General features: G+C 38.7%; 1 protein-coding gene across 3 annotated transcripts in view; it reads left to right on the plus strand.

Annotated features, from left to right (window-relative positions):
• Positions 1-25,720, plus strand: part of STRN3 (striatin 3) — a 102,864-nt gene that overhangs the window by 70,291 nt on the left and 6,853 nt on the right. For all 3 annotated transcript variants that reach the window (XM_034768720.1, XM_034768721.1, XM_034768722.1), the window contains 5 exons: positions 4,911-5,044; positions 12,873-13,048; positions 13,209-13,256; positions 20,253-20,374; positions 25,288-25,455. In XM_034768720.1, coding sequence (XP_034624611.1) covers positions 4,911-5,044; positions 12,873-13,048; positions 13,209-13,256; positions 20,253-20,374; positions 25,288-25,455 — 648 coding nt within the window. The remainder of the gene's footprint in view (positions 1-4,910; positions 5,045-12,872; positions 13,049-13,208; positions 13,257-20,252; positions 20,375-25,287; positions 25,456-25,720) is intronic.

Here is a 25,720-nt window from a genome sequence, read left to right on the forward strand (position 1 = left end):
AATGCTGCTTACTTCAGTGTTAGTCTCATGCCGAAGGTGTCACAGTTATGTTATAAACTAAGATTATAATCTGTTTTTCTCACAAAACGTATTGAAGTATTTATTGTAAATTCCAATCTTCAGGGGTTTGAGTAGCTTCTAGCCCCAATGTTGTTATAACTGCCCCAAAGGTGGTGAGATTTATCACAATATAAAAACATCAGTCTGTCACTTTGCGTCAGTCAAGCACAGCCTCCAGTGTCCATATATTTTCCAGTGTCAGTAAGAAATTATCCTTTTATTTCACAGTAATCTGTTAAAAATAAAATTGGACATAGTCTTAGGGCTTGTCTACACACACACATTGCACTAGTGCAAGACTTACCTGTATAGCGCACCGGAAAAACTATTTTGGTGGGTTGCAGTCACACTGTGCCACTTGTACCTGTGCATATTGCAACAGTTGTGGCCACATCGCAGCACGCTGTATCGCTAAAAGCATGGAGTGCCCTGGCAGGGGATCCGTGTGTCCTCTATATTGCCTGCTGCCTCCTTCCTTTATGAGAGATTTTTGCTGTGTATACCTGCAGGGATTTCTGAACTCCCGCAATTACCTCAGATTTGCCTCTAGGTCACCTCTTCTGCACTGTCGTCAAACTACCTGCTCCAAATCTATATGAGGCACAGAGGAATGCAGCATTCCTCTGCTGTTAGGACAGGATGTGATTCTGTCAAATTGAGGACTTCATAGCTGTAGCGAGATGAATTACAACACTCAGAATAATGTTTGGAAAGACCGAAAGAAAGAGAGCAAATCAGAATTTGAGGAAAGAGATTTCTTTCAGTCATTTGGGGCCATAGTTCCCATTGTTTGGGGTGCCATCTATTGCATCTTTATCCAGAAACTCTGCAGTATTCTAGAGAGAGGACTACATATGCCTAATCTCAACTGTGAACCCTGGAATCATCATCATAAAGCAAGGCATGTTTCTTGCTTGGATTTTTATTCTTGTGTTTTACGAGTCATTGATTCATTCTAAAGTACAGGACTGTAATCTGGTTAAAATATTGGACCATAAAAACCAATACTTCCATTTCCATGCCTTTTCAAAATGTTTTGTTGCATAGTTCACATGAATCTGAGTGGACGGGTGGAGGTGGGTGAGTGGTAGTCTCGGAAAGGTTATACCACCACATGCTTGGGATGATTAAAAATTGTCTGCACTCAGTATGTGAACAAATAATTCTGAAAGAAGGTGTCTCACTATTTCACACTTTTTGCCATTTCACACTATTTGCCATTTTGTTATGTGAGCGTATTTTCCAGCCCATCAATTTGTTTTGCTGTTCTTCATATACTTCTGTAGGTAAGAGCTGTAGTGTGAACAGAACAGTAATTCCATGTCTTATTTTTTTTCCCTTACCTTCCTGTGACTTTTTTTAAAACAGAGTTTTAAAATTTAAATTCTCTCTCTCCCCCCCCGCCCCCCCCCCCAGTTGTTTGTTAGTGGTCCTTTGACAATATTGAACAAATATTTCATAATCCATGTCTACACCAGATGGTATGAAGTCAGTAGTAGTAGATAGGTTAGTCATCTCGTTTGTAGAAGCTCCAGAACAAAATGCAAATCTTCATTGTACTCCTTCTGTCCATGTTCTGCTGCTTTAATAAATTGAATGAGAATGGCATATTTCATTATCATGAGTAAAAAAGAATTGAGCCATAAATGACAATTGTATCTGAACAGCATAATACTGTCCAGTGATTTTATTTCATCTAACTATTTCAAGCAGTTTTGATTTAGGACATCCACTATAATCCTCCTTACCAGGCCACAGTAGCTCAACTATTGATGTCTCTGGTTACACAAATGGCCTGTGTAATCCTTTGCTGCAGTACAATGTAATGTCACATTGGAAACTAGAATTCTGAAAGAAAGGGAGTGCTTGGCACTTTCGTTTGCATACCAATAACCAGAACGCTATTCAGGCTCACATAGGTTTCATGGTACCTTTTGGTGTGTGAGCTCTGATACAAAGAGGTTTGGATGTGATTGTGCACAGGTGGTTTTTTCCCTGTACTTCACAAGATTAAATATAAACAATTATCCTGTTTTAAAATATTTCCAACCACATTTCAACTATTTTTAATGTTTTTATCTCAACACAGCTAGTTACATTGATGCAAACTGAAACTTGTCGTAGACTAATACACTTGGAAAAACCATAACATGTAACAAATATATTGGTCAGTCTTCCACTAAAAACCACACTGAACCAGCTACATCTTCTAATAATCCTGCACTTAAATTTCTGAAAACAGGTTAGTCCATTGGTATAGTCCTGCGGTCCTCCATTGTGGTCTTACTCAAAGCATGGTTGCTTTCTAAGCCTTCTCTTTGGGTACATGAGTAGCTGTGCGGATTTTTTTTTTTGTTACGGTTGCCTTTTTAGGCATAGTGTTAATTGACTGATAATACTTATTTGTATAAAGTACATAATGTTGGCTGCTGTTGAGATAATTATAAATAACCTCTGGATGATAAATGTTTGATTAAAGAATAGACTAAGAGGGAAGGTTTGTGTGATTGGACTAGTCAGTTATAAGCACATCTGATTATGTATTTATAGTGCAATATTTAATCCTTAGGGTATTGGCTGGATTTCATTTGTTTATGCATAATAAACAAGTTTGAGTGCAAGGATGGCTGTGCATCCTTTTACTCAGTCTCTGTCATAATAAATATTATACTAGATCATAACTTGTAATTGGTATGAATATGATAGACAATGACTTCACCAGAACACACTTGTATTTAAATTGGAGGATAATAACTACACAGAGCAAATAACTCTGGTAACCTTAATTCCTAAAAATCCTTAATCTTTAAACAGTAGTTCATCAATGTTAATTATATATTTTTTTCTTTGGAATATTTCAGGTAGGTCCATTGCAAGGGAAAAAAAATGTTTTTGCTATTCAAAGTTTGTTCACCTGTTTTGATGATAGTTGTAAGTTCGTGTCTTTCATTTTTATTACTTGGTTGCCATTTATTTTTATTAAAACTTTTGACCATATTTTAAAAAACACTTTTCATAATTAAAGATGTTGCTTAAATAAAAAAGCCCAAAATTTAAAATGATAAATTTAGAACAGAGTTTCATGTTAGAACTAAAATTTTGCTTTTGGAAAATTAGTTTCCAACTTCTAAACTTTTTGTTCACCTTTTTTGAAGTTTCAAATACAGATGAGTCTGAGTATAGTTCCTGTAGATTTAGGGACGGGAGTTCTGAATTTCTCTTGATAGTGAGAGAGACACTGTCCCAAAGATTGCTCTGAGATGCATTGTACATTTGGGAAGCAGGATATCTCCTACAATTCCCGGGTGCGGAGAGGGTATGTTCTTCTTACTACAACCTCTTATGGGGTGCAACTTACTACTTGAATTGTAACTGAACAGTTCTATTCATGGTGCCATGACTTTGCCCCCAGGGGACTAGTAAGGGAGCAGACGCTGGACTATGAGGGACTGGAATTTTTGAATTCTTCTTATGCAGGTTCAGCAATGGGAGAAAGGCTCTTCAGGGCTTTTACTTGCCCTTTGCCTTTTCCCTCCTATATTCCTTGTTCCTTGTAGGGGGTAGGCAGAACATGGACTTCAGTGAACAATCCTAATTCTTTAAATTTCTTTTAGTGAAGATTTTGCGGGTTGTGTTTCTCCGTAGAACTTTTGTCATGTCTTCTTAATTCACATTTCATGTAGAACATAATGGATCTCTTCCTTCTGTTCTTTACTGCTCTATCCCAATACTTCTGCTGGAACATCAATATTGGGAAATTGAGTTGGTATAATTCGGGTGGGTGACTAAACTAAGAATAATGCTTAATCTTGTAAGGAAACTCGTACATCCACACACACTGAAAATAATTTAGGACATTTTACTTATCGGAAGTATGACTCTTTAGGAAAATAAATTCTGATTGTGTTAGGATGCAATTACTTGACCCTTTGCATATGCGAGGTTTCTAATGAAATATTGGCAAAAATGAATACTACTAAGGGACGTTGTCAAGTAGTTTTGGCCCAAAATTAACACAAGAAATGGCTCGCTCTCTCGCACACATGCAATTTTATCTGGAAAGTTTACATCAGGAATATATTTTCCCTCATCAGGTGTCCTAATTTTATTCTTTGGAAAGTAATACCAAAAAATAAAATAGACCCCCCCCATCCACACCTCTTTCAGTAAGGCAGATTTTTTTCTAGAAGCTGTGTGTGTAAATCCTTATTCAAATGCCTTGCAAACAAATTGATTTTTTTGTGGGGAAGCAGTGGGGAGTCATAGATGATACTAAGAGTAAAGAGTGTGAATGAATGCTGGAGCAGATGATTCAAGCCTGAATTGAAAATTAACATTTCTTCAAAAGCTGCATTGTTTAGTATTAAATGATCATCAACATGAAAAATGTGTAAAGCTTCAAATGTTTTAAGGAACATGCAGCCAGCTAACATGAATATAAGTTGTCTATTTTTAAACTTTATCCAAACATTGTTGATACACTCAAATGCAGAACTCGGTAATTGCAAATGTTGTAGATTCTTGTGTTTTAAAACCCTGTCTGTATATGTGTGGTGGAGGGTGGTCCTTCATGGGGAATTACATGAGTGCTAAAAAATACTTGCTTATGGAGGTAAATGTTTATTGCCTTAATAGCTTCAAATTTAGAGAATTATTTTCAAATGTATTATGTATATGCTCATGTTTTCTTTTCCACTAGGAGGAGGAGATTTTACCATGATTTATATCTAGTTGTTAACAGTTCAGCTCTTATACACTGCTGTGCCCTTAAGTGATGACTGATGCAGTTTTTTCATATTGTAAATTTGAGCTTTTTTTCTCAAAACTTAAAACTGTTTTGTTCTTTGTAGCGGAGCCAATAACGTTTTCATCTGGAGGAGGCAAGTCATTTATTATGGGTTCTGATGATGTTTTGTTAAGTGTACTGGGCCTTGGAGACCTTGCAGACTTGACAGTAACAAATGATGCAGACTATAGTTATGATGTAAGTGAAATTTTATTTTAAAATTCCTTATACGGTTGAATATAATCAATGATAGTCAATTTTTCAGAATATTTCAAACTCATAGGATAGCTTATTTTAGAGGCAAAAGCTACATTTTTGTAGAAAGAAACCCCTCATAAACTAGCAAAACAGCTTGTGAAATCAAATTGAAATATGATTAGTTTTTTAATGAATTTGTAATTCATATTTTAATTTTTTTGTTTTGTTTTTTACTTAAGTAACATGTTTTTCAAACAAGTTTTTAGGTGAATTATTTTAAACAAAAATGGGAATTGCCCCAGAAACTGAACACTAAAAAGTTGGAGCTAAACCCATATATTGTTAGTAACTTAAATTTCTAGATGTTTGCTATTTTTATGTATAAAATGTGTATATATAGTAGTGTGTAATAGCTTTTTTTGGTAGTGTGAATTTTAGATTTACAAGTGTGGAATATTCTTTCATTTTATTGTACTGCAGAGTGTCCTACATTTTTTTTCCACTGTGCACAAAATTACTGCCCTTGGTAACATTTTTAATATGGAGTTTGTACTGGCTAGTAGTGTTGGGGTGGGGTGGGTTGGGGGATTGTTCGTGTGCATCCATTCGTCCAGGAAGTCTTCACACTTTGAGGTATATTTTAAATAGTGTTGCATTGTGTTTTAGACGAATAAGACATTTTCATGCTTTAGTTATTTCTATAACTTTTTCTGGATTATAGAGTCTGCTTTCATTTTTGAATGTTAAGATGTATGTAAATACTTCTCTTGGGAAAATACCGTTAGTGGTTTTCTTAAAAAACACATTGCATTTTATGCACATTTATGAAATGAAAACTGTGTTTATAATATACCCTAGGGTCTTAAAGTTCTGTAAGTGTTAGAAGTGTACATCTTGGTTTAAAAAAAAAAAATCAGTTTTTCTTTAGTATTACTGAAGAACCTGAGTTCTATAAATATTTCAATATATTCTACCATATTTCAGGATTTAGTGATGGATATTTTTTTCTTCCTAAAATGACAAACATTAATTGTTCTCACTTCTAATATTGGATTATAAAAGACTAATTATAGCATTCCTTTCTACAAAAAATAAAAAGGTATTAAGTAGTTTTGGAAAAAATGTTTTTTTTACAAACACATTACAGGAGTTCTAGGCTTTAGAGGTTTTACTACATTAGATAATATACAGTTTTTGTTACCTTTAAAGAACTGAATTATTTATGAAATAGTTTTAATTCAGCATTAATACGGAGAAATCAAGCACTAAAAAGTTAGAAAAACCAAGTTTTAAATGGAGAGATGAAGTTGAAATCAGAGATAAATTTTATGCTTAGGCCTTAATATATTATGTTTTTGTATAACTCTAAATTTATCAAATGCAGTACAATACAGATAATATGAAGCAGCCTGGAGTTCTTATGTAATATCTTACAGTAAGCTACATCACACTCAATTGTTAGATTTGGTTTTAATTGTGTAAAGTTTCTGTGGAATACATAAAACAAGTTTTGAGGAAAAGTAGTTCATTAACTTTAAAGCTTTGAACATTCTGAAGTTGCAAGCACAGAGATTGAGAAAAACCAATATTCTTAACCTACTAGATTTGATTACTTAAAATTGAATGGAAAAGTTACCATTTACTGACTCTCGTTTTTCATTACTTTTAAACTTCTTCGACATAGTTTTTCAAACTTTGTTTATCCTTAGCTATTGGAGGATTTTAGCATAGAACTATGTTAATAAAAATGAGTGCTTTCATCCCCAAGTCCCATTTTAAGATCTCAGTGTTTTGATTAAGCCTCAGCTCAGACTTTAGAGTGTTCTACATATTACTCCGATTTTATAGATGGGAAATTGGTGCCTTGTTGTCCTCCATACCCCACTCACCAGCATCTTCACAGGATGAAAGCACTAACAAAGAAGATGAGTTCTACATCTCCTAATAGAGACCCTTCTGTCAATTCAGAGATTGATAGGCTTGGACAACATCCAGAGCTTGCCTCCTAGTGGACAGGTTTATGACTCTAACAAGCCTCAAAACCAAAGTTAAAATAAGCCCTTGCACAGGAATGTTGTGGTCCTGCAACAGTGAATGGGTGGTTAGACCCCAGAAAAGTTTGAAGAGGGTGGTGCTGTTTAATTTTCTTCTGATGGAGATACTTCTCATGGGTACATGAGGCACATGTTGGGGAGCCCACCTGAACCACCTCCAGATACAAAGGACAAATGTATTGGAACTAAGAGGAATCAAGCTAGTTTGTATAGTATTTTACAAAATCCACCATGCAGATTCTAACACAGCTGCAATGTGTTAAGTAAACAAGGGAGTGTCCACTTGTCTCACCTGCATCAAGAGGCTGTTAAGCTATGGACATGGTGTCAGTGTTGTGGGGAGACCCTGATAGCTATCCACCTCCCAGGAGTCAGCAACTTCCTAAGTAGACAATACATAACCAAATGATTGCTAAAGAGGCCTTTCACAGATCTAATATTCCAATGATGGTCAAATTCTGTAATGGAGGCAAAAAAGTCTAAGGATATCTCACAATCTCCAACCTTTCTTTCCAGGGGAAGCATAAGCCCTGGCTCCCTTCAAGACTCCTTCCACCTACTGTGTACCCCAGGACTTGCATATGTTTTCCCACCCATTCCCCTGATTCCCGGGTTAATATGCTAAATCAGACTGGACAAAGCCAAAGTAATCCTAATAGCCATGCTGGCTAAGATTATTCTGCCTAACAGACTTTCTTTGGATGTCTATTCAGCCTCCCATTCCGCTTCCAACTGTCAGGACACAGTATTGCAGAACTAAGGTCAGTTATTTAATCCAGACTTTGAAGTCACTGCATCTGACAACCTGGATCTTTGTTGGTTCAGTGCTGCTGACCAAGACTGTTGCCTACAAGTGCAAGAGATTCTCCTGCAAAGCAGGAAGGCTTCCACAGGGAAAACATATTCCTGTAAATGAAAAAGATTCTCAATTTCAGTGACCCAAAATAACCTGTATCCAATGGAGTCTCCTATACTAAAGATCCTGTGTTTAAAAGACTAGGTCTTTTTTTCAGCTTCATTTTATCAGCAATCTCTTCGTCACCTATCTGCCCAGTCCTGTTCAATCTTCTCACGTCCTACGGTATCCGGATTTTTGAAAGGGCTGCTCCATGCTTGACCCACCAGTCAAAAAGCCATCCTCTGTGAGAATTTCACTTATCTCTGTAAACCTAATGAAGCTCCCTTTCTGAGTCACTTTTGGAGTACTTATTACACTACCTTATCCTCAAGAAGATCAACTTAGTTGCCATCACATTGGCGAGGGACAGTCAAGCAAAGTGTGCTCACCTGCAGCTCAAATTGACTCTAATCCTTCCAAACTGATCTCACTTCTCTAGATTTATTTCAGCTAGTGAATGGCACCCACTGCCCCTTTGAGGATGCATTATTGAAAAAGTTATTGACAGTTAACTTTACAACTAGATTAGTGAGCTAAACTGATGGTCCAGTGAGAGTGAAATGTGTATGTGCAGCAAGGCTAGGGCTCTTGTGAAGCCAGAGGCTATGTAGTTACAAAAGCTGGGTGGCTAAAGGTGATGTGCTATGGTAATTAAATCTGAGCTACACCCATGCGTCGAGAGTTCTAGGCCTACCCATGGCAGCTTTCAGAGTTTTCATCCCTCTCCCCATAGTTTCAGCACTCGTGAACCTGTGCCATGTATAGCTCTTAGCTCCCGACCCCAGCTGCAGCACTGCGTGTTTGGTACGTGCTCTGAGCACACCTTGTGCTCTGCTCTCAACTATGATCTCAGTGCTGCGTACTGTGCCATGCATTGAACAAAGGCTGCTGTGACCCCATACCTCTGTCAGCTCATCCTCTCCTTGGTCTTTTGATTTCTTCCACTGCATTCACTACATTGCAGCCTGATGTCAACACAATTCATTGAGTGGATTCCTCTGTCCTAACCCCTTGACCAGCACTGATTTGGGGGTTGTAAGTTCCAAAAACTTTTACCTTTTCATACCTCTCTTTAGAAATTACAGCGTTCTCACTTCTTTGGGGACATCTGTGTGAAGTTACACATACAACAGTCATCTTAACTAATGAAACAAGATTTCATTAACAGAAAAAATGGAATTAAAATAAGCTGTTTGCTTCACATATCTAGACTTGTAGGGTATCGCACACAAATTTATTTTTTCCTCTTTTTTTTAAAGAAGCTAGGAAATTACATGTTTATATCAAAAGCATGTTATTAGGGTTGTAAAGTCAGGAAGTCAAGATTAAAAAATGTCATTGTTAAGGTTGCATATCTGACCTCAATTCTTCCCTCTTTTGCATATATGTTATGAGACTATCTTTAATCACATGACTACATACTATATATTCCATTTATTTAGTGGATAGCATGACCAGTCTTCAGAGAATGACTTGGAGTCGTATAGTTCATGAGAATTTACAAGTTCACTGCCTCATTTGAGGCAGAAATTGGATGGTGTACAGTGATTGAGGCAGGGGGCAGCAGAAAGAAATAGAATGCCCTTGTGTTTCAGACCTTCTACTATGACCCTGGAAAACTGGGTTTTGTCCTTGGTGCTATCACAAACTTCCTGTTATACCACATGACCATTAATTGTGTTATTTCCTGGGTGTCCAATCTGAGACAATTGAGGCCCAATTTTGTAAGGCATTTAGACACTAATAATTCAGTATTTAGTGCTTAATTCTGATGGTGTGCAGTAAATAAGACATGGGTCCATACATTGAATAATGTGGTTAAAAAATATTGAGCAGCTCTCTTGTTCACTAAACACTTCCCTTCCTGAATGCAAAAGGGTGTGTGTGGAAAAGTAGTATGAGATCATGTAATCAAAGATATTATTATGCATACATATGGGGGAGGATTTAAGGTTTCATGACCAACCTTAATTCTGGCACTTTGTAAATTATGATTTATTCACTTTGAAATTGTATCATTTTAATGTTGTGTTTGGCATATATGTATATTATTTTATTTGTATTACAATAGCACCTAGTGGCTCCAGTCATGGTTGAGCCCAGTTGTGTATGGTTGAGCCCATATTGAGCAATCCAGCGATTGAGCAAACATATTATAAGAAACAGTCCCACTCATGAAGGACAAGAAAAGATGGGAGAAAGGAAGTAGTAGTCTCATTTTACAGATGGGAACTGAGGTTCAGAGGTTAGATGACTTTCTCAAGGTTGTACAGGACATATGGAGAGAGAGAAATGGAACCCAGATCTCCTAGATCCCAGTCCAGTCTCTTAACACCAAGCATATCTTTTCTCCTTGTAGTTTTCAAAGTAGCTACATCTCAATGTACTAAATGTAATATTTTTATTATGGAAGGGGATAATCAGAAATGAAAAGGTTAATATTATGGAATGGGGTGTTTGTATGGTATTGGAATATGGAATTCTGTGTTATAAGTCTGCATTTGTAAGTCTTGTAATAAATGCATTACTTGATATGGATAATTTGGCATAATGTGTTCATGTTAAACTGAAATCTATTCATATTAGGAACGTGTGTTTCTAGCCCCCAATAGCTCTTTAGGCTAGTGTATGTAATTTTTCCAATCTTGAAAGGCCCAAGGGAAGGTTGAGTGGGAGTCGTAAGTCAGTTTAGAATAAGGATTTGGTCCAAGAAAAGGCACTATAACAAACTTTACTTTATTCATTACTTTCAGACCTCTTTAAAATACTGAATGATGATAAAGGATTTAGCATTTTAATATGCTTTTGTTAGTGGCATAATTAACTTGTAGGATGTGAGAGTTACAGTTTGGCATGGTGGAAGTATAATAGTTGCCCACAAGGTAGCTAGCCCTGAGTGACACCATCTAGATGCATGTTGCATTGAAAAATATACAAATAGAAATTATAATACTTTCCTTATATCTTCTATCTCTAGAGCTGTTTTTATGATTTACATGTTGAATGGGCTGTACTGAGTGAGACATAATGAGCAGGCCATTTACCCACCCCCATAATTTCTAAGGCATCTGCACTTGACAGCCTACATAAAACTTATATACATTTATATGTTGCATTTCTGGGGTCACTACAGTTTTGAATGAAGATCAGTAAAATTTTTGTTTTTCATAAAAGCCTAGGCGAATAGTATAGACCATGTTGTTGGAGGAATGGTAGTTAATTTGATAATAGAGAGAAACAATTCAAAATAAAACTCTATATAGAAGATTTAGATTTTATATTTGCATAAATATAATCTGAATCCGGTCCAGCTATTAATGGAATTTAATACAGTTGTTAGCTTCTAGCTAATTAAGTGCCTGATTGTGAGGGGAGCTGAATGTTAATCACCTTTCAAGATACCCTCTTTACTATGTAGGATCAGGCCCTGATTGTCCAGCTCTTTTCTTTCTTTGGATTCTGTTTTTCTTTGAGGGTCTGATAGATTTTTACGTATTATCTAAAAGAATTGAACAAAATTATAGTTCATTATATTGTACAACTGCAGTGTATAAAATGGATTTGAAGTTTTAAAACGGGAAAATATCTCATATTCTTTTGAATTTTTCTCCTTTGAATTTTATTTCTCTAAAAGTAGTTTGGTTTTTATTAAAATTCTATTTATGACCTTGGACATTATAGTATTGTCTGACAGAAATTACAGTTACATTTTCTCATAGAATAGATGTTAAAATCAGAAGGGATGGTTATGATAATCTAATCTTATCTCCTGCATAACATAGGCAATAAATCATCCAGTCTGACAATAATTATATACAGCAAATGTCAGCAATATTTAAGGCTTTCTTGGAGTAGAAAAATCTCACTGAAGAGGAAAAGAGAAAACTAAGAAAATAATTTTTCAGATTTTAAAATGAAGACTCTAGTAACAGTAGATTTGAGTAGTATTTTAAAAGTGTATTTCCGACAGGACATCAAAAATGCTATGTTGGAGTTAAAAAAAAAAAAAAAAAAAAAAAAAATTGAGTCCCTTTCAAGATGTTTAGAAAAGATGCTTTTACCGCTTGCTACTGTTGTCATAGTCAATAAGTATTCTTGTGTCTTAACTGGTATGGCTTTTTACAAGATACAAAATTGATGCATAAAGTACTAAACTCAATATTAAACAGTAATAATTGTTGTATTCTAGTCTGTGTGGCCCTAGAAAGATTGGGAATAATATTAATCCTGTATTCGTTATATAGACTTTTTTCTGTTTAGAGCTGAGGCAAAACCTACAATTACAACAGATGAAAAACTTGCTCTTGCAGGTTTAGATGGTACTGAGATTTGATTTGCTATCCTGAATACCTTTCTGGAAAGATGGATCATAAAAGCTAAAAAGGAGATACTAAATAATTTCCCTCCAGATACTATATGAAATCCCAATATCTTTACATTGGTTGGTTTGTACACAAATATTGGTTGTCTCTTTAGTTCTATAGCCTATAAACATGAATTGTGATGGATACTGGTTCACTGGAAAACTAGTCCAATGGCATTTTATATTTTGTTTCTCACTTGTTAGTAAACTTTTAAAAACATGTCAGAAATTAGAAACCATTTGGCAAATAGGATTTCTTTACTAAATTCCCGTGCCTTTTTTGCAGACTCCTTGGTTTTGTCTCAGTATTATTGATATAGCTCTCAAAATTTTGTTTTGTTGTGCAGAGCTAGCAATGGATGCTTGAATTTTTTGTATCTCCAGCAAAAATGTACTTATTTAAATCCATGTCCTAAACACTTCAGTCTTCAAACACTAACATACAGTATATAATTTTATATATAAGATCACTAAAGATACTACATAGATATTTTTGTTTGTTTTTGTTTTTAGCTGCCAGCCAATAAAGATGCCTTTCGGAAGACATGGAATCCTAAGTATACGCTACGCAGTCATTTTGATGGAGTGCGAACATTAGCTTTTCATCCTGTAGAGCCTGTGCTGGTTACAGCCTCTGAGGACCATACTTTAAAACTTTGGAACTTACAGAAAACAGTTCCTGCCAAAAAGCAAGTATATGGTGGTTTTCTTTTTTTAAAGTTTGTTATATATGTTGTTGTCTGATAAGTTGTCTCTCTCAAATCTTTTTTCATTACATTCAATTTAATAACAACATTTTAACAGATAGTTTAGTATAATCACCTTTCTGTTTTTTTGGTTTTTTTTCAGGAGTGCCTCTTTAGATGTAGAACCTATCTACACGTTTAGGGCCCACATGTAAGTGTTTGCCAGTTCATACTTCAGAAGCAGCCATTGCCACCTATTATGGATTCAGTAAAATGTTTAGGCTTAAAGATCACAATTTTATTAACATTATTTACACGTGGTGCCAAAGATGTGCATAATTGTTTATAAAGCGAGTAAAAACTGTCTCTGTCCTGAGGAGTGCACTGTCAAGATAAAAGGACGACCACAGGGGATAACAAATGTAGAAGGCTTAAGGGGAAGGGACAGAGGATGTGGAAGAAGACACTGAAATTGTGCTGTAATGAAGACTGCCGGGTTTTCTTATACAATATGTAAAGTCTGCTTTAAATGGATTTTGAGAAGAAGCATAGGAGGTGAGGGTGGAGCTTTAGTAGATGGATTTAGGAAGGAAGCTTGGAAAAGGATACAGAGGACAGGCATGGGTTGAGTGAATAGAGTGGATGGGGTGAAGAACAAAACGAGACCAAACGTAGATGTTGGAAGGATCTAAATTGCGTAGGGTCTTGAAAGTGAGAATGACTGATCCAAATTCAGTGTCAAAGGCAACAAAGAGTTTATGAAAGGGATTTCGGGTGGGTTAGTTTGGACATAGGTACCAGTTGAGGCTGATGTTTTCACAACAGAGTTCTGAATAAGATAGCGGTTGGGAGTGAAGCAAATGCCAGGAAGTCCAGTTGGGGGAGAGTTGAATTAATCAAGATGGATTATGATAAGAGCCTGATCATGACTTCAGCCAGAAGCTCTGCAATGCCAAACCAGACCACCTTACCCATGGGTCTTGAGTTTACCTATTTTTGTGTTTGGATGGGTGTCTCATCTGAGATGCATCATAAAACCTATTCCCGCTTCTCATATCGCAATCCAAGTTTTGGGAAGAGAGGCTAGTGCAAACTGGATTACCCCAAAAGGGATTCTTGTCCATCAAGTTGTGACAATAAACTCACTTGAACAAAATAAGGCCAGTGCAACCTGTCAGCTGCTCTGTAAAGCAGCTGATCCAGCATTTATAAAATACATGCTGATGGTAAATGACTGTTAGATCACTGAACTGTTGCACAGCTACCTGAGACCCAGTCAACTAACCCTGGCTTCTGACTCAGCAGAATAAACTAGAGGAAGGCAAAACCAAATAACACAGCATGGCATTGATGCACTGAGGGGAAATTCCTTTCTCTTGGTTATGACAGTCAAGAATAACCAGTCCCACATCCAGCAACTACAAGCTCCAAAGTAACACTCCTGAGGTGAAGGTGTGGAAAACTTTCTGCTTCTGAAAATGGCATATGCTTCTTTCCCATCCAGAAATATTTATGGATTATCCTTCCCTCTGACAGAATAATTTAGGTGGTAAAATAAATCTCCTAATCCCACGCCAACCCACAAAGGAGGCAAGCCTGCAGCCCCAGGACCTGGCCCTGTGCTAGGTCTGACAAGTACAATTGTTGTTGTGAGAATTGCAGAGGTCCTAACTGCTTAGGCACATTCTAATCTTGGGGGAATTCTGTGCCAAAAAATAAAAAATTCTGCGCACAATATTTTAAAATTCTGCAAAATTGTGCATATTATAGTTGTCAAAATAATGCAATATAAACATGCCAGTTTCAATTATTTTTGATAATTTATTTAAACTACAATACAATGGATGGAGAATGGAACTGGGGAGCATGGGAGAAAATCCCCAAACCCCCTTTGTCTAAAGTAATGTAGCTAGGTTTGACCCTTTATTTCTAGTTATTAGTCATAGAATCATAGAATATCAGGGTTGGAAGGGACCTCAGGAGGTTATCTAGTCCAACCTCCTGGTCAAATCAGGACCAATCCCCAACTAAATCATCCCAGCCAGAGCTTTGTCAAGCCTGACTTTAAAAACCTCCAAGGAAGGAGATTCCACCACCTCCCTAGGTAACCCATTCCAGTGCTTCACCACCCTCCTAGTGAAAAAGTTTTTCTAAATATCTAACCTAAACCTCCCACACTGCAACTTGAGACCATTACTCCTTGTTCTGTCATCTGGTACCACTGAGAACAGTCTAAATTCCCCCTTTCAGGTAGTTGAAAGCAGCTATCAAATCCCCCCTCATTCTTCTCTTCTGCAGACTAAACAATCCCAGTTCCTTCAGCCTCTCCTCATAAGTCGTGCTCCAGCCCCTAATCATTTTTGTTCCCTCCGCTGGACTCTTCCCAATTTTTCCACATCCTTCTTGTAGTGTGGGGCCCAAAACTGGACACAGTACTCCAGATGAGGCCTCACCAATGTCAAATAGAGGAGAACGATCACGTCCCTTGATCTGCTGGCAGTGTCCCTACTTATACAGCCCAGAATGCCATTAGCCTTCTTGGTAACAAGAGCACACTGTTGACTCATATCCAGCTTCTCATCCACTGTAACTCCTAGCTCCTTTTCTGCAGAACTGCTTCCTAGCCATTCGGTCCCTACTCTGTAACAGTGAATGGGATTCTTCTGTCCTAAGTGCAGGACTCTGCACTTGTCCTTGTTGAACCTCGTCAGGTTTCTTTTGGCCCAATCCTCTAATTTGTCTAGGTCCCTCTGTATCCTATCCCTACCCTCCAGCGTATTTACCACTCCTCCCAGTTTAGTGTCATCTGCAAACTTGCTGAGAGTACAGTCCCCGCCATCCTCCAGATCATTAATGAAGATATTGAACAAAACCGGCCCCAGGACCGACCCTGGGGGCACTGATATCGGCTGCCAACTAGACATGGAGCCATTGATCACTACGCGTTGAGCCCGACAATCTAGCCAGCTTTCTATCCACCTTATTGTCCATTCATCCAGCCCCTACTTCTTTAACTTGCCGGCAAGAATACTGTGGGAGACCGTATCAAAAGCTTTGCTAAAGTCAAGGAATAACAAATCCACTGCTTTCCCCTCATCCACAGACTCAGTTATCTCCTCATAGAAGGCAATTAGGTTAGTTAGGCATGACTTGCCCTTGGTGAAAGCATGCTGACTGTTCCTGATCACTTTCCTCTTCTCTAAGTGCTTCAGAATTGATTCCTTGAGGACCTGCTCCATGATTTTTCCAGGGACTGAGGTGAGGCTGACTGGCCTGTAGTTCCCCGGATCCTCCTCCTTCCCTTTTTTAAAGATGGGGACTACATTAGCCTTTTTCCAGTCATCCGGAACCTCCCCCGATCGCCATGAGTTTTCAAAGATAATGGCCAATGGCTCTGCAATCACATCGGCCAACTCCATTAGCACCCTCGGATGCAGCGCATCCGGCCCCATGGACTTGTGCTCGTCCAGTTTTTCTAAATAGTCTGGAACCACTTCTTTCTCCACAGAGGGCTGGTCACCTCTTCCCTATACTGTGCTGCCCAGTGCAGCAGTCTGGGAGCTGACCTTGTTTGTGAAGACCGAGGCAAAAAAAGCATTGTGTACATTAGCTTTTTCCACATCCTCTGTCACTAGGTTGCCTCCCTCATTCAGTAAGGGGCCCACACTTTCCTTGACTTTCTTACACATCGGGATGGTTTTTTCCTGCAACCTCAATAGTCAACAAATATATGCAGCCATATGCTCAGTATTGCATCATAGGCAACTTAAGAGTAAGTGAGAGTTGGGGAATCAAAATCACAATTTATATTGGCTACTGACCATCTCCAGAAAGGTCAGTAGTAAACATGGAGCACATTTTGATAGGAACATTTTTCAGTTCAAAAATTTAGCCCAGTTCTAATCACTGAAGCATCATAAGCATTTATAAAACCATACTGTCATTTACAAAAGGGCTCCTTTATACAACTCTGGCGATGTAAAGGACCCTTAAAACTTTTACACCTGTTCTGTACTCCTGGGGGAATTCACTAAGAATGGGAACGGTATACTAACAGTGAGAACTAAGCAAGCAGGCTGCTACATTATGACAGAGCCTGCCTCATGCCTACCTCCAAACATCCTGAAGCCCCTTCCTTCCATGACGCGCGTGCCGCAATAGCAAGCAAGAGGGACAGTCTCTCTCGTTCACTCACTTCCATGCCTGCTCAGCCCACCCATGTCCTCCAGTGATGATTGACATCTCCTCTGGCTGTACAGGCTGCTGGGGAGGAGCGAGTGACTGTTCTTTTGGCTTCCCTTTGCTTCCCCATAGAAGTCATTTTTCTGCGGGGAAACAAAGAAATCTGCAGATGACATGAATTCTGCTCCTGCACAGTGGCACAGAATTGCCCCAGGAGTAACATTCTGAGGAACTCAGCAGATGAGATGTTGCAAATCTCTATAATATATTTCAGCGGTTCTCAAACTGTAGGTCGGGACCCCAAAGTGGGTCACGATCCCATTTTAATGAGGTTGCCAGGGCTGGCATTAGACTTGTTGGGGCCCAGAGCCAAAGCCTCAGGGCTTCCGCCATGAGTGACAGGGCCTGGGCAATGGGGCTCAGGCTTCGGTCCCCCCTCTTAGGGTCGCGTAGTAATTTTTGTTGTAAGAAGGGGCTTATGGAACAGTGAAGTTTGGGAACCCCTGAATATCTGTACAGAAAGGTAGATGGCATACTGTTATGGATAGTTGTCATTGTTTCCAGTATATGCCCTGTTCTGTGATTTTTGGTTTGGTATTTAAAGGGGAAAAAAATTGGGGGGATTTCTAGATAGCTTGTGGATTTTTTAATTTTTATTATTTTATGGCAGTCAGTTACTCTTCAAAAGTGGCTGTAATGGATGCAGCCCCCCTTTTTTTTTCCAGTGTTGTTTATCCCTAGTCTCTCCTATCTCAAAACAGTAAATGCAGTAAACCTATTGCACTATTATAAATGTTATTGCCTAAACTGGTGGACAGGATAATCCAAAATTAAAACTGAAACAACATTTGTGTCTGGGTCCTGCAGCATTTCTGTGTCTGAAATAATCTAGAGACTCTGAATAGGGCTTCAGATTTATCATAGCATTTTTTTTCATCGAAAGTCACAAAAAAGTCATGATAAATGTAGTAGAAATTATGGGTTTAAGAGGAAATGGTGTGTAAAATCATGGACGCACTTTTTGAAAATGGGGGGGGGGGTGACCATGTAGGAGGGTCGCATTCTGTCCCAGGGGGAGGGGGCATGTTACAGAGCAAGTCCACCTCACACTCATCCCACAGTGGTGGCTCCTGTCCTGTGGGGCTGGCCCAGCTCCCTGCTCCTGCCTTCATTTCTTGCCACAGTGTGCAGGCAGCGCCCTGCTCCCCACTCCCCCCTTTCCTGGCCCTGGAAGGATTATAACAGATGAATTTAATTCTTCCTCCAACATAATGGGAGGCAGGTGGGGACTCTGCCAAAAAGTGAAGTGAAGTTTCCTATTCCAGTGTCCCTGGTCTGTGGGGTGGTGGCAGCCAACATTTTCCCTTATAGGATCATAGAATCACAGAATTGTAGGGCTGGAAGGCACCTTTGGAAGTAATCAAGTCCAGCCTCCTGTGCTGAGGCAGCACCAAGTAAACCTAGAGCATCCATGACAGGTGTTTGTCCAACCTGTTTTTGAAAACTTCCAATGATGAGGATTCCACAATCTCCTTTGGAAGCCTATTCCAGAACTTAACTACCCTTATTTGAAAGTTTTTCCTAATATCTAACCTAAATCTCCCTTGCTGCAGATTACATCCATTACTATTTGTCCTGCCTTCAATGGATATGGAGCACAATTTATCACCATCTTCTTTATAACCCCTTTAACATATTTGAAGACTGTTATCAAGTCCCTCCTCAGTCTTAAACATTCCCAGTTTTTTTAACTTTTTCTCATAGGTCAGGTTTTCTAAACTTTTTTCTTTCGTTACTCTCCTCTGGACTCTCTCTACATCTTTCCTAAAGCGTAGTTCCCAAAACCAGACACAGTATGCCAGCCGAGGGCTCACCACTGCTGAGTAGAGGGGAACAGTTATCTCCTGTGTCTCGTGAATGACACACCTGTTAATGCACCCCAAAATACTAGCCTTTTTTGCAACTGCATCACATTGTTGTTGACTCGTATTCAGTTTGTGATTCTCTATAACCACCAGATTTTCAGAAGTACTACCAACTAGCCAGTTATTCCGTTTTGTAGTTATGCATTTCAACCAGTTGTGGCACCTACCTTATAGTAATTTCATCTAGACCACATTTCCTTAGTTTGCTTATTAGAATGTCATTTGGTGTCAAAAGTCTCACTTAAATTAAGATCTGTCACATCTACTATTCCCCTTTTCTGCCAGAGCAGTAACCCTGTCAGAGAAGGAAATTAGGTTGGTTTGGCATAGTTTAAATCAATGTAGCTCCTATGGGAGCTTGCAAATTGATTGTTTAATTTGTTCCAGTATTTTACCAGGTATTGAAGTTAAGCTGACTGGTCAGTAATTCCCTGGATCCTCTTTGTTCCTCTTTTTAAAAGATTGGTATTTTGCTTGCCCTTCTACAGTCCTCTGGGACCTCACCTATCCTCCACAAGTTCTTGAAGATAATTGCTAACAGTTCCAACATTGCTTTAGCCTAGTCCCTTAAGTACCAGAGGATGAATTTCATCTGACCCTGTCGACTTGTATACATCTAACTTATCTAAATAATCTTTAACCTGTTTCCCTCTTTTGGCTTTCATTCCTTCCCCTTTGTTGTTGTTAATTGAGTATCTGGTCACCCTTAATCTTTTTAATGAAGACTGAAGCAAAATAGACATTAACATTGCAGCTTTCTTGATGTCATCAGTTACTAGCTCTCTTCACCAACTTCAACCATTCTGTTTCCCATAGAATTTTATGTAATACATTGAATCTTAATAGAAAGACTTGTAGGTAAGATTATTTCTGGGGAGTGTGAGGTTTTTATGCCATTGTTTTCAAGCACCATTAATAAAGTTGCAAAAAAAATCTTAATAGAATCATTTTACTATTTCATTAGAAATTAAACTTTGCAGAGAAAAATGAATGCACTGGTTTTCAGTTGTCTTGTGTTTTTTTAAACACATGCTTTTACAATTTTCATTTCTGCTCTATATTTTAGCCAGTAGTAAAATATTTTTTTTTTCTTTTAACAGTGGACCTGTATTGTCATTGGCAATTAGTTCTAACGGAGAACAGTGTTTTAGTGGTGGCATTGATTCAACCATCCAGTGGTGGAATATGCCTAGCCCTAATGTGGATCCTTATGATACATATGGTAAGTGTCTTCTGAGAATGAAAGATTGTCAGCATATAGACCTTGATGAGACTTCTAATACTATTATTGTTTGATTCTAAAGTGGTTCTGAAAGTCACAGGTTATCTGAATTACTACAAACAAATCTTTATTAATGTGCTTTTGGGTATGTCTGTACTGCAGTCACAGGGTGTGATTGCAGCTCAAGGAAACATAGCTAGATTACAACTGGCTCAGGTATCTTGGGCACTGGAGCAGTGAAGCTGTAGTATCTCACACTTCTGTGTGGGCTAATTCCCCAGGGTTCTGAGTGGGCTTGTGGAGCCTGTGCTGAAGCACACACTGCTGTAGCTTCACTCTTCTGGTACCCAAGTTAAGAAGATTAAAGCTAGCTCAGGTATGTCTGCTTGAGCTGCACTTGTACTCTATGATTACAGTATAGATATATCATTTGTTCTGTATTCTGAAGGTGGGATATGTGCATATTGTACATCAAATGTATAAGTATGACAAAGTATATTATTTCATTCTCTGATAATTTTTAGTTCCCCAGATAAAGAAGAGGCTTATACCCTTTCTTCCAGTACAGATATTGTAGCTTATTTTTGTTCTAAAGCTATTGATGGGCTTTGAGTGAGACTAGTGCTTAATATATGTCTTCGTTTTCCACCTGTAAAATCAGGGTAGTTCTTGCTCACTTTTTGTGTAGTGATTTGTGATCCTTGGATAGAAAGTGGTATAGAAACAGAGAACTTTTAAAACTGTTTTCTAAGTTCTACCGAACCCATCATTAAAATTATCAAGTGTACATAAAGATATATTTACCTTCCTTCCAGTCAGCAGGAAATGTGCCTTTAATTTTTTTGGTTTTGTTTCTTTTGTGGTGGTGGTGTTAAATGCTACAGATGTGCTTTTTGTCATCTTACCCATGATCCGTGTAAAATCTAGAAGGTGCATTAAATTAAGTTGGAAATTAAAATGGAAATTTTGATGAACAAACATTTAAAATTATCTTAAGAGTGACTTTTGAATAAGTTATTTTAAATATCAGATATTGAAGATGTATTAATTAGTTCAAGATAGTGGTACTGTTTTCAGTGTGGTTTCTGGCAACTGTTAATTGATATGCTTTCCTGGAACTTTTAATGTTTTTTTTTTTTTGTTTGTTTGTTTTTTAAATGATCCCCACTTCGTGTAGATACAGATTCTATGTAGAAAAACTAGTATATTAGGAGAGGATGTAAGAGCTTTTATGTGAAAAAGGAGTTCTTCCTAACTCTCTCTTTAATGAAGAGTACTAGTTTAAAGTAAAATTCTGATACATATTGGACTAATACAGAATCTATTTAAAACAAACAAACAAAAACTTTCATTTGTTCACAGTGATTCCGATTCTGAGAATTTTCCAATGTCCTAAACTTATGGTTTGCTAGTGCCTTCAGTAACCATACCTCGTAAAAAAAAAAATCTGTTTCCAAAAATATCAGCACCAAAAAAAAGAGTCTGTCTTTCACCCTCCATTTCCTGTTGTCTCTGATAGTGACATAAGTTTCACATTTAGGCTAGGATACTTCTAGGACAATGTTTAGATGCAGATTTGACTGAGTAGCCTTGCCACTTAATGAGCAGAAAGGAACTGAAAGTGGCATAATTTACTTAGGGAAAGGTGGTTCTTCATCAAGTGGTTGTCTATAAGTCTTCGATTCATGGGTATTGCGTGCCCCCCAGCACCAGAGATCAAACTTTTTGTCTTGTTAGCAGTCCCCTCTCAGTCTGTCCATGCTCATGGAATCTCCCCACTTCTCTGGAGGACATAAAGGTGCAGTGCAGACCAACTGTCACTGTTCCCTCCACTGACAGCATTGGGCCAGAGATGGAACACTTCAGCAGTCCCAGTAATCCTGTTTTAAACTCCCGTAGTTTCATGTGTTGTAAATAGTTTTTATTTTAGTCAGCTTTAGGTTAGTTCTTTTTTAGTATTTTAGTGAGAGTATTTTAAGATAGTTTTAACATTGTTAGGTGCTGGTATCCTGTGATAGATTTAGTAGCCAACATAGCTTCTTGATTTTAAAACGTCCCCCTCCTGTAATGTTGCAATGCCAGCCAGAGGCACTCATGGGAAGTGTCTTTACTGTCTACGTATGGGACATATTCCTAGTACATATGCTAACTGCTGTTCTTTCAGCAAGCTGTCTCAGAACAGCAAGGAAATTTAACTCAGGATATAGCTTTTGGACACATCCGTGACATCTGACACAGCCTGGTGTGTCGGATCAGTCTGTTTCCAGTGTTCCCTCTCTGAGTAGTCCTCCTGCTGCAGTTATAAGATTTTCAACTGAAAAGGCACATAACTTTAATTTTCTGAGTTCTTAAAAGGAAAAGAAGTCAAGATCACTAGAGCCCTGCGCTGATACACAAATGTATCTGGGGATGCAGATATCTGCAGATGTGCCGGGCTCTACGCTGGGGACTAGGCTGAAGGTCCGAGGTATCCCCCCTGCTGGAGCCTGGTTTGGGAGACCTGTGGGCAGCTGTGGGAGCCCACGCAGAGTCGCGGACCCTCCACCTGTCCTGGGCCGGGCGGGGAGCCTTGGGGGTGGGGACATGGCCTGGGCTGATCTAAAACCCCTCCCCCGTGCACCGCGGGCAGGTGGAAGGTCCACTGTGGCTCCCCGGCTGGGCTCCATGCTGGCCTGGGTGGGGGGAGACCTGTGGAGCTTCCCGGGGAGTGCTCTAGATCCCCACCCAGAGCAGGTTGATGGTTTGCCACAGCTGTCCGCCCAGCTCTTACCATGGCCGGACTGCGGCTCCAAGCCGCCCTCCCTCCCCGGCCGAAGCCGGGTCAGGGGGGCCGCACTGGGAGCTGTGGGGAGCCACGGCAGACCCTCCACCTGGCCTAGGTGGGGGGCCTGAGCAGCCCCCACCCAGGGCAGGTGGAGGGATCCAGGTTATTCAGCTACAAGATCAATACCAATTTCTTCAGCTCCCTCATCCTTGGTACCATCAGATTTATTCGAATCACCTCTACAGGCTCATGCTGACATTCCATTATTGGTACTGTGTATGCGTGAATCATTGGTATCTATTGAACATCTGACTGCAAGATCTGACACTCCCTTAATGAAGACTCCTCAAGCCTAACTGGTGTAGGGCTCAGAAAAAAAACTGGGTCCATCTGTGAGCAGCCCTGTATTTAGGATGGAAGCATTGTTTTGGGAACCCTGAGTGAATTTTTTTAAGGTTTGTCAGAAGAGTGCCAGCTGGAAGGCAGGTTTTGTTAGATATTTCTAGCTTTTTTCTGAATTACGTTTTTCATTAAAAGAACGAGGAGTCCTTGTGGCACCACCAAGGTAGGAAAAATAACTTCCCCACTGTTACTCACTCCTTCTTGTCAACTGTCTGAAATGGGCCACTCTCATTACCACTTCAAAAGTTATTTTTCCTCCCTTGGTATCCTGCTGTTAATTGAATTGTCTCGTTAGACTGACCTCAGGCTTGGTAAGACAACTCCCATCCTTTCATGTATTTATACCTGCTCCTGTATTTTCCACTCCATGCATCTGATGAAGTGGGTTCTAGCCCACGAAAGCTTATGTCCAAATAAATTTGTTAGTCTCTAAGGTGCCACAAGGACTCCTCATTGTTTTTGCTGATACAGACTAATACGGCTACCACTCTGAAACCTTTCATTAAAAGATTACTGTATCCCTGCCCCTCACTTTGTTCCTTCCCTCCCTGTCCTTTTCTGCTCCCAAATAAATAAATAAATAATGCCGCAGGGATGGTCATGCCCAAAGCCTGATATGAAGGAAATTTAAAAGTATATTGGAGAAGGAGGGGAAGAGGAAGAAAGGACATGTTTTCCTGGAGCCACTCACCCCAAAGCAGAAAGGAAGCCTCCAAGAGCTCTTTTATGTTATTTTTTTGGCAAGGAGGCTGGCACTGGGTATAAATACCCTTCTACATGAGAATCCTAGAGCTGTCAGGTTTGTGAAAAGGGAGAGCCTGGTAAAAGCAGCTGCTAGAGCTCGGATCTTTTCCTCTCCTTCTCTCCCAGCTACAAACAAGGCACATTTCAGCTTCTTTGTTCCCTATAACTGGACATCCCTTTGAAGCATCACAGGAGCAGAGAAGAGCATTAGGCTATGTCTGGCCAGCCCCTTCTGTTGTCTTAAGAAAGAAAAATTGCCTTACTTATAGCCATTTAGTTGCATTTTATTCATTTGTCATTGCGAACAGCTGAGGTGCCTTCAGCCATGAAAATTAATTTATATTATACTATTGATTAAAGATGAAAGTTCCTGCGATCCAGATCAATGAGTAACTGCTACCTAAGTTATCATCTGGTTGGCTCTGTAACTATGGAACTTTATTAAAATAGTAATTCTTTCTGTACATCGGAGTTCCAGGTGAATCATACCATTATTATAGGTGTTATGCAAATGATTATTATGAATATGCTTTCAGTAAAGCATATTACTGCATGAAAACATTTACATGGATTTATCTAAAATATTCATTGTACTAGCCCTTTTTATTTTATAGAACATAGAGATTGAAATTAGGTTTCCAACTTCATCTACTGACTGACAACTAAAGTAACACACACAATGTGTGAAATTACAAGTGCCTGCTTTGGATCCAATTTTAGTTTTTCGTTGCAGTTTAGTTCAGAATTCTATAATCTCCCTTTTATTTTGGGGGGGATTTTTTTATTGGTTACTGGTTAGATTTTCTCTTACTGATTTCTACAGGATTGTTACATGGTTATGATATCTATATTCTATTAATTACTGAAGCTGGAAAATACCAACTGGGGCTTTTGAGTTTACCATAGGAATTATTTTGTACCTAGGTAAAAACAGTTTTTTAGTATTTCTCATTTTCAGTAAAAAGCTTTAACTTTTAACTTTGGAATTTTTTTTCCTTTCCAGAGCCAAACGTTCTAGCTGGCACATTAATTGCTCATACAGATGCAGTCTGGGGTCTTGCTTATAGTGGTATAAAGAATCATTTACTATCTTGTTCAGCAGATGGCACTATTAGATTATGGAATCCACCAGAAAAATTGCCCTGCATTTGCACTTACAATGGAGAAAAGGGTGAGTATGATGTTTGCGTGTTTTTTTTTTAAAGGCATTTTTGTTTAAAAATTTGTGTGATGGGAAGGGGATAAGTTTGTTTCCTCAGTTTGCCCAAACCAAGTATCAACTTGCAGTATTTCTAGGACTAAAGGAAAACTACTGGAGCTCCAAGGAAATGCAGCTGTGATGAACCTCTTAAGTTAAGCCTTCACTCCCTTCTACAGCCATCACATCCTTCCTCTTCAGATGTTAACTCTTTAAGTGGAATGAGTTATGCACAAAC

The sequence above is a fragment of the Trachemys scripta genome, chromosome 4 (assembly GCF_013100865.1).
Source record: "Trachemys scripta elegans isolate TJP31775 chromosome 4, CAS_Tse_1.0, whole genome shotgun sequence".
NCBI lineage: Eukaryota > Metazoa > Chordata > Testudines > Emydidae > Trachemys > Trachemys scripta.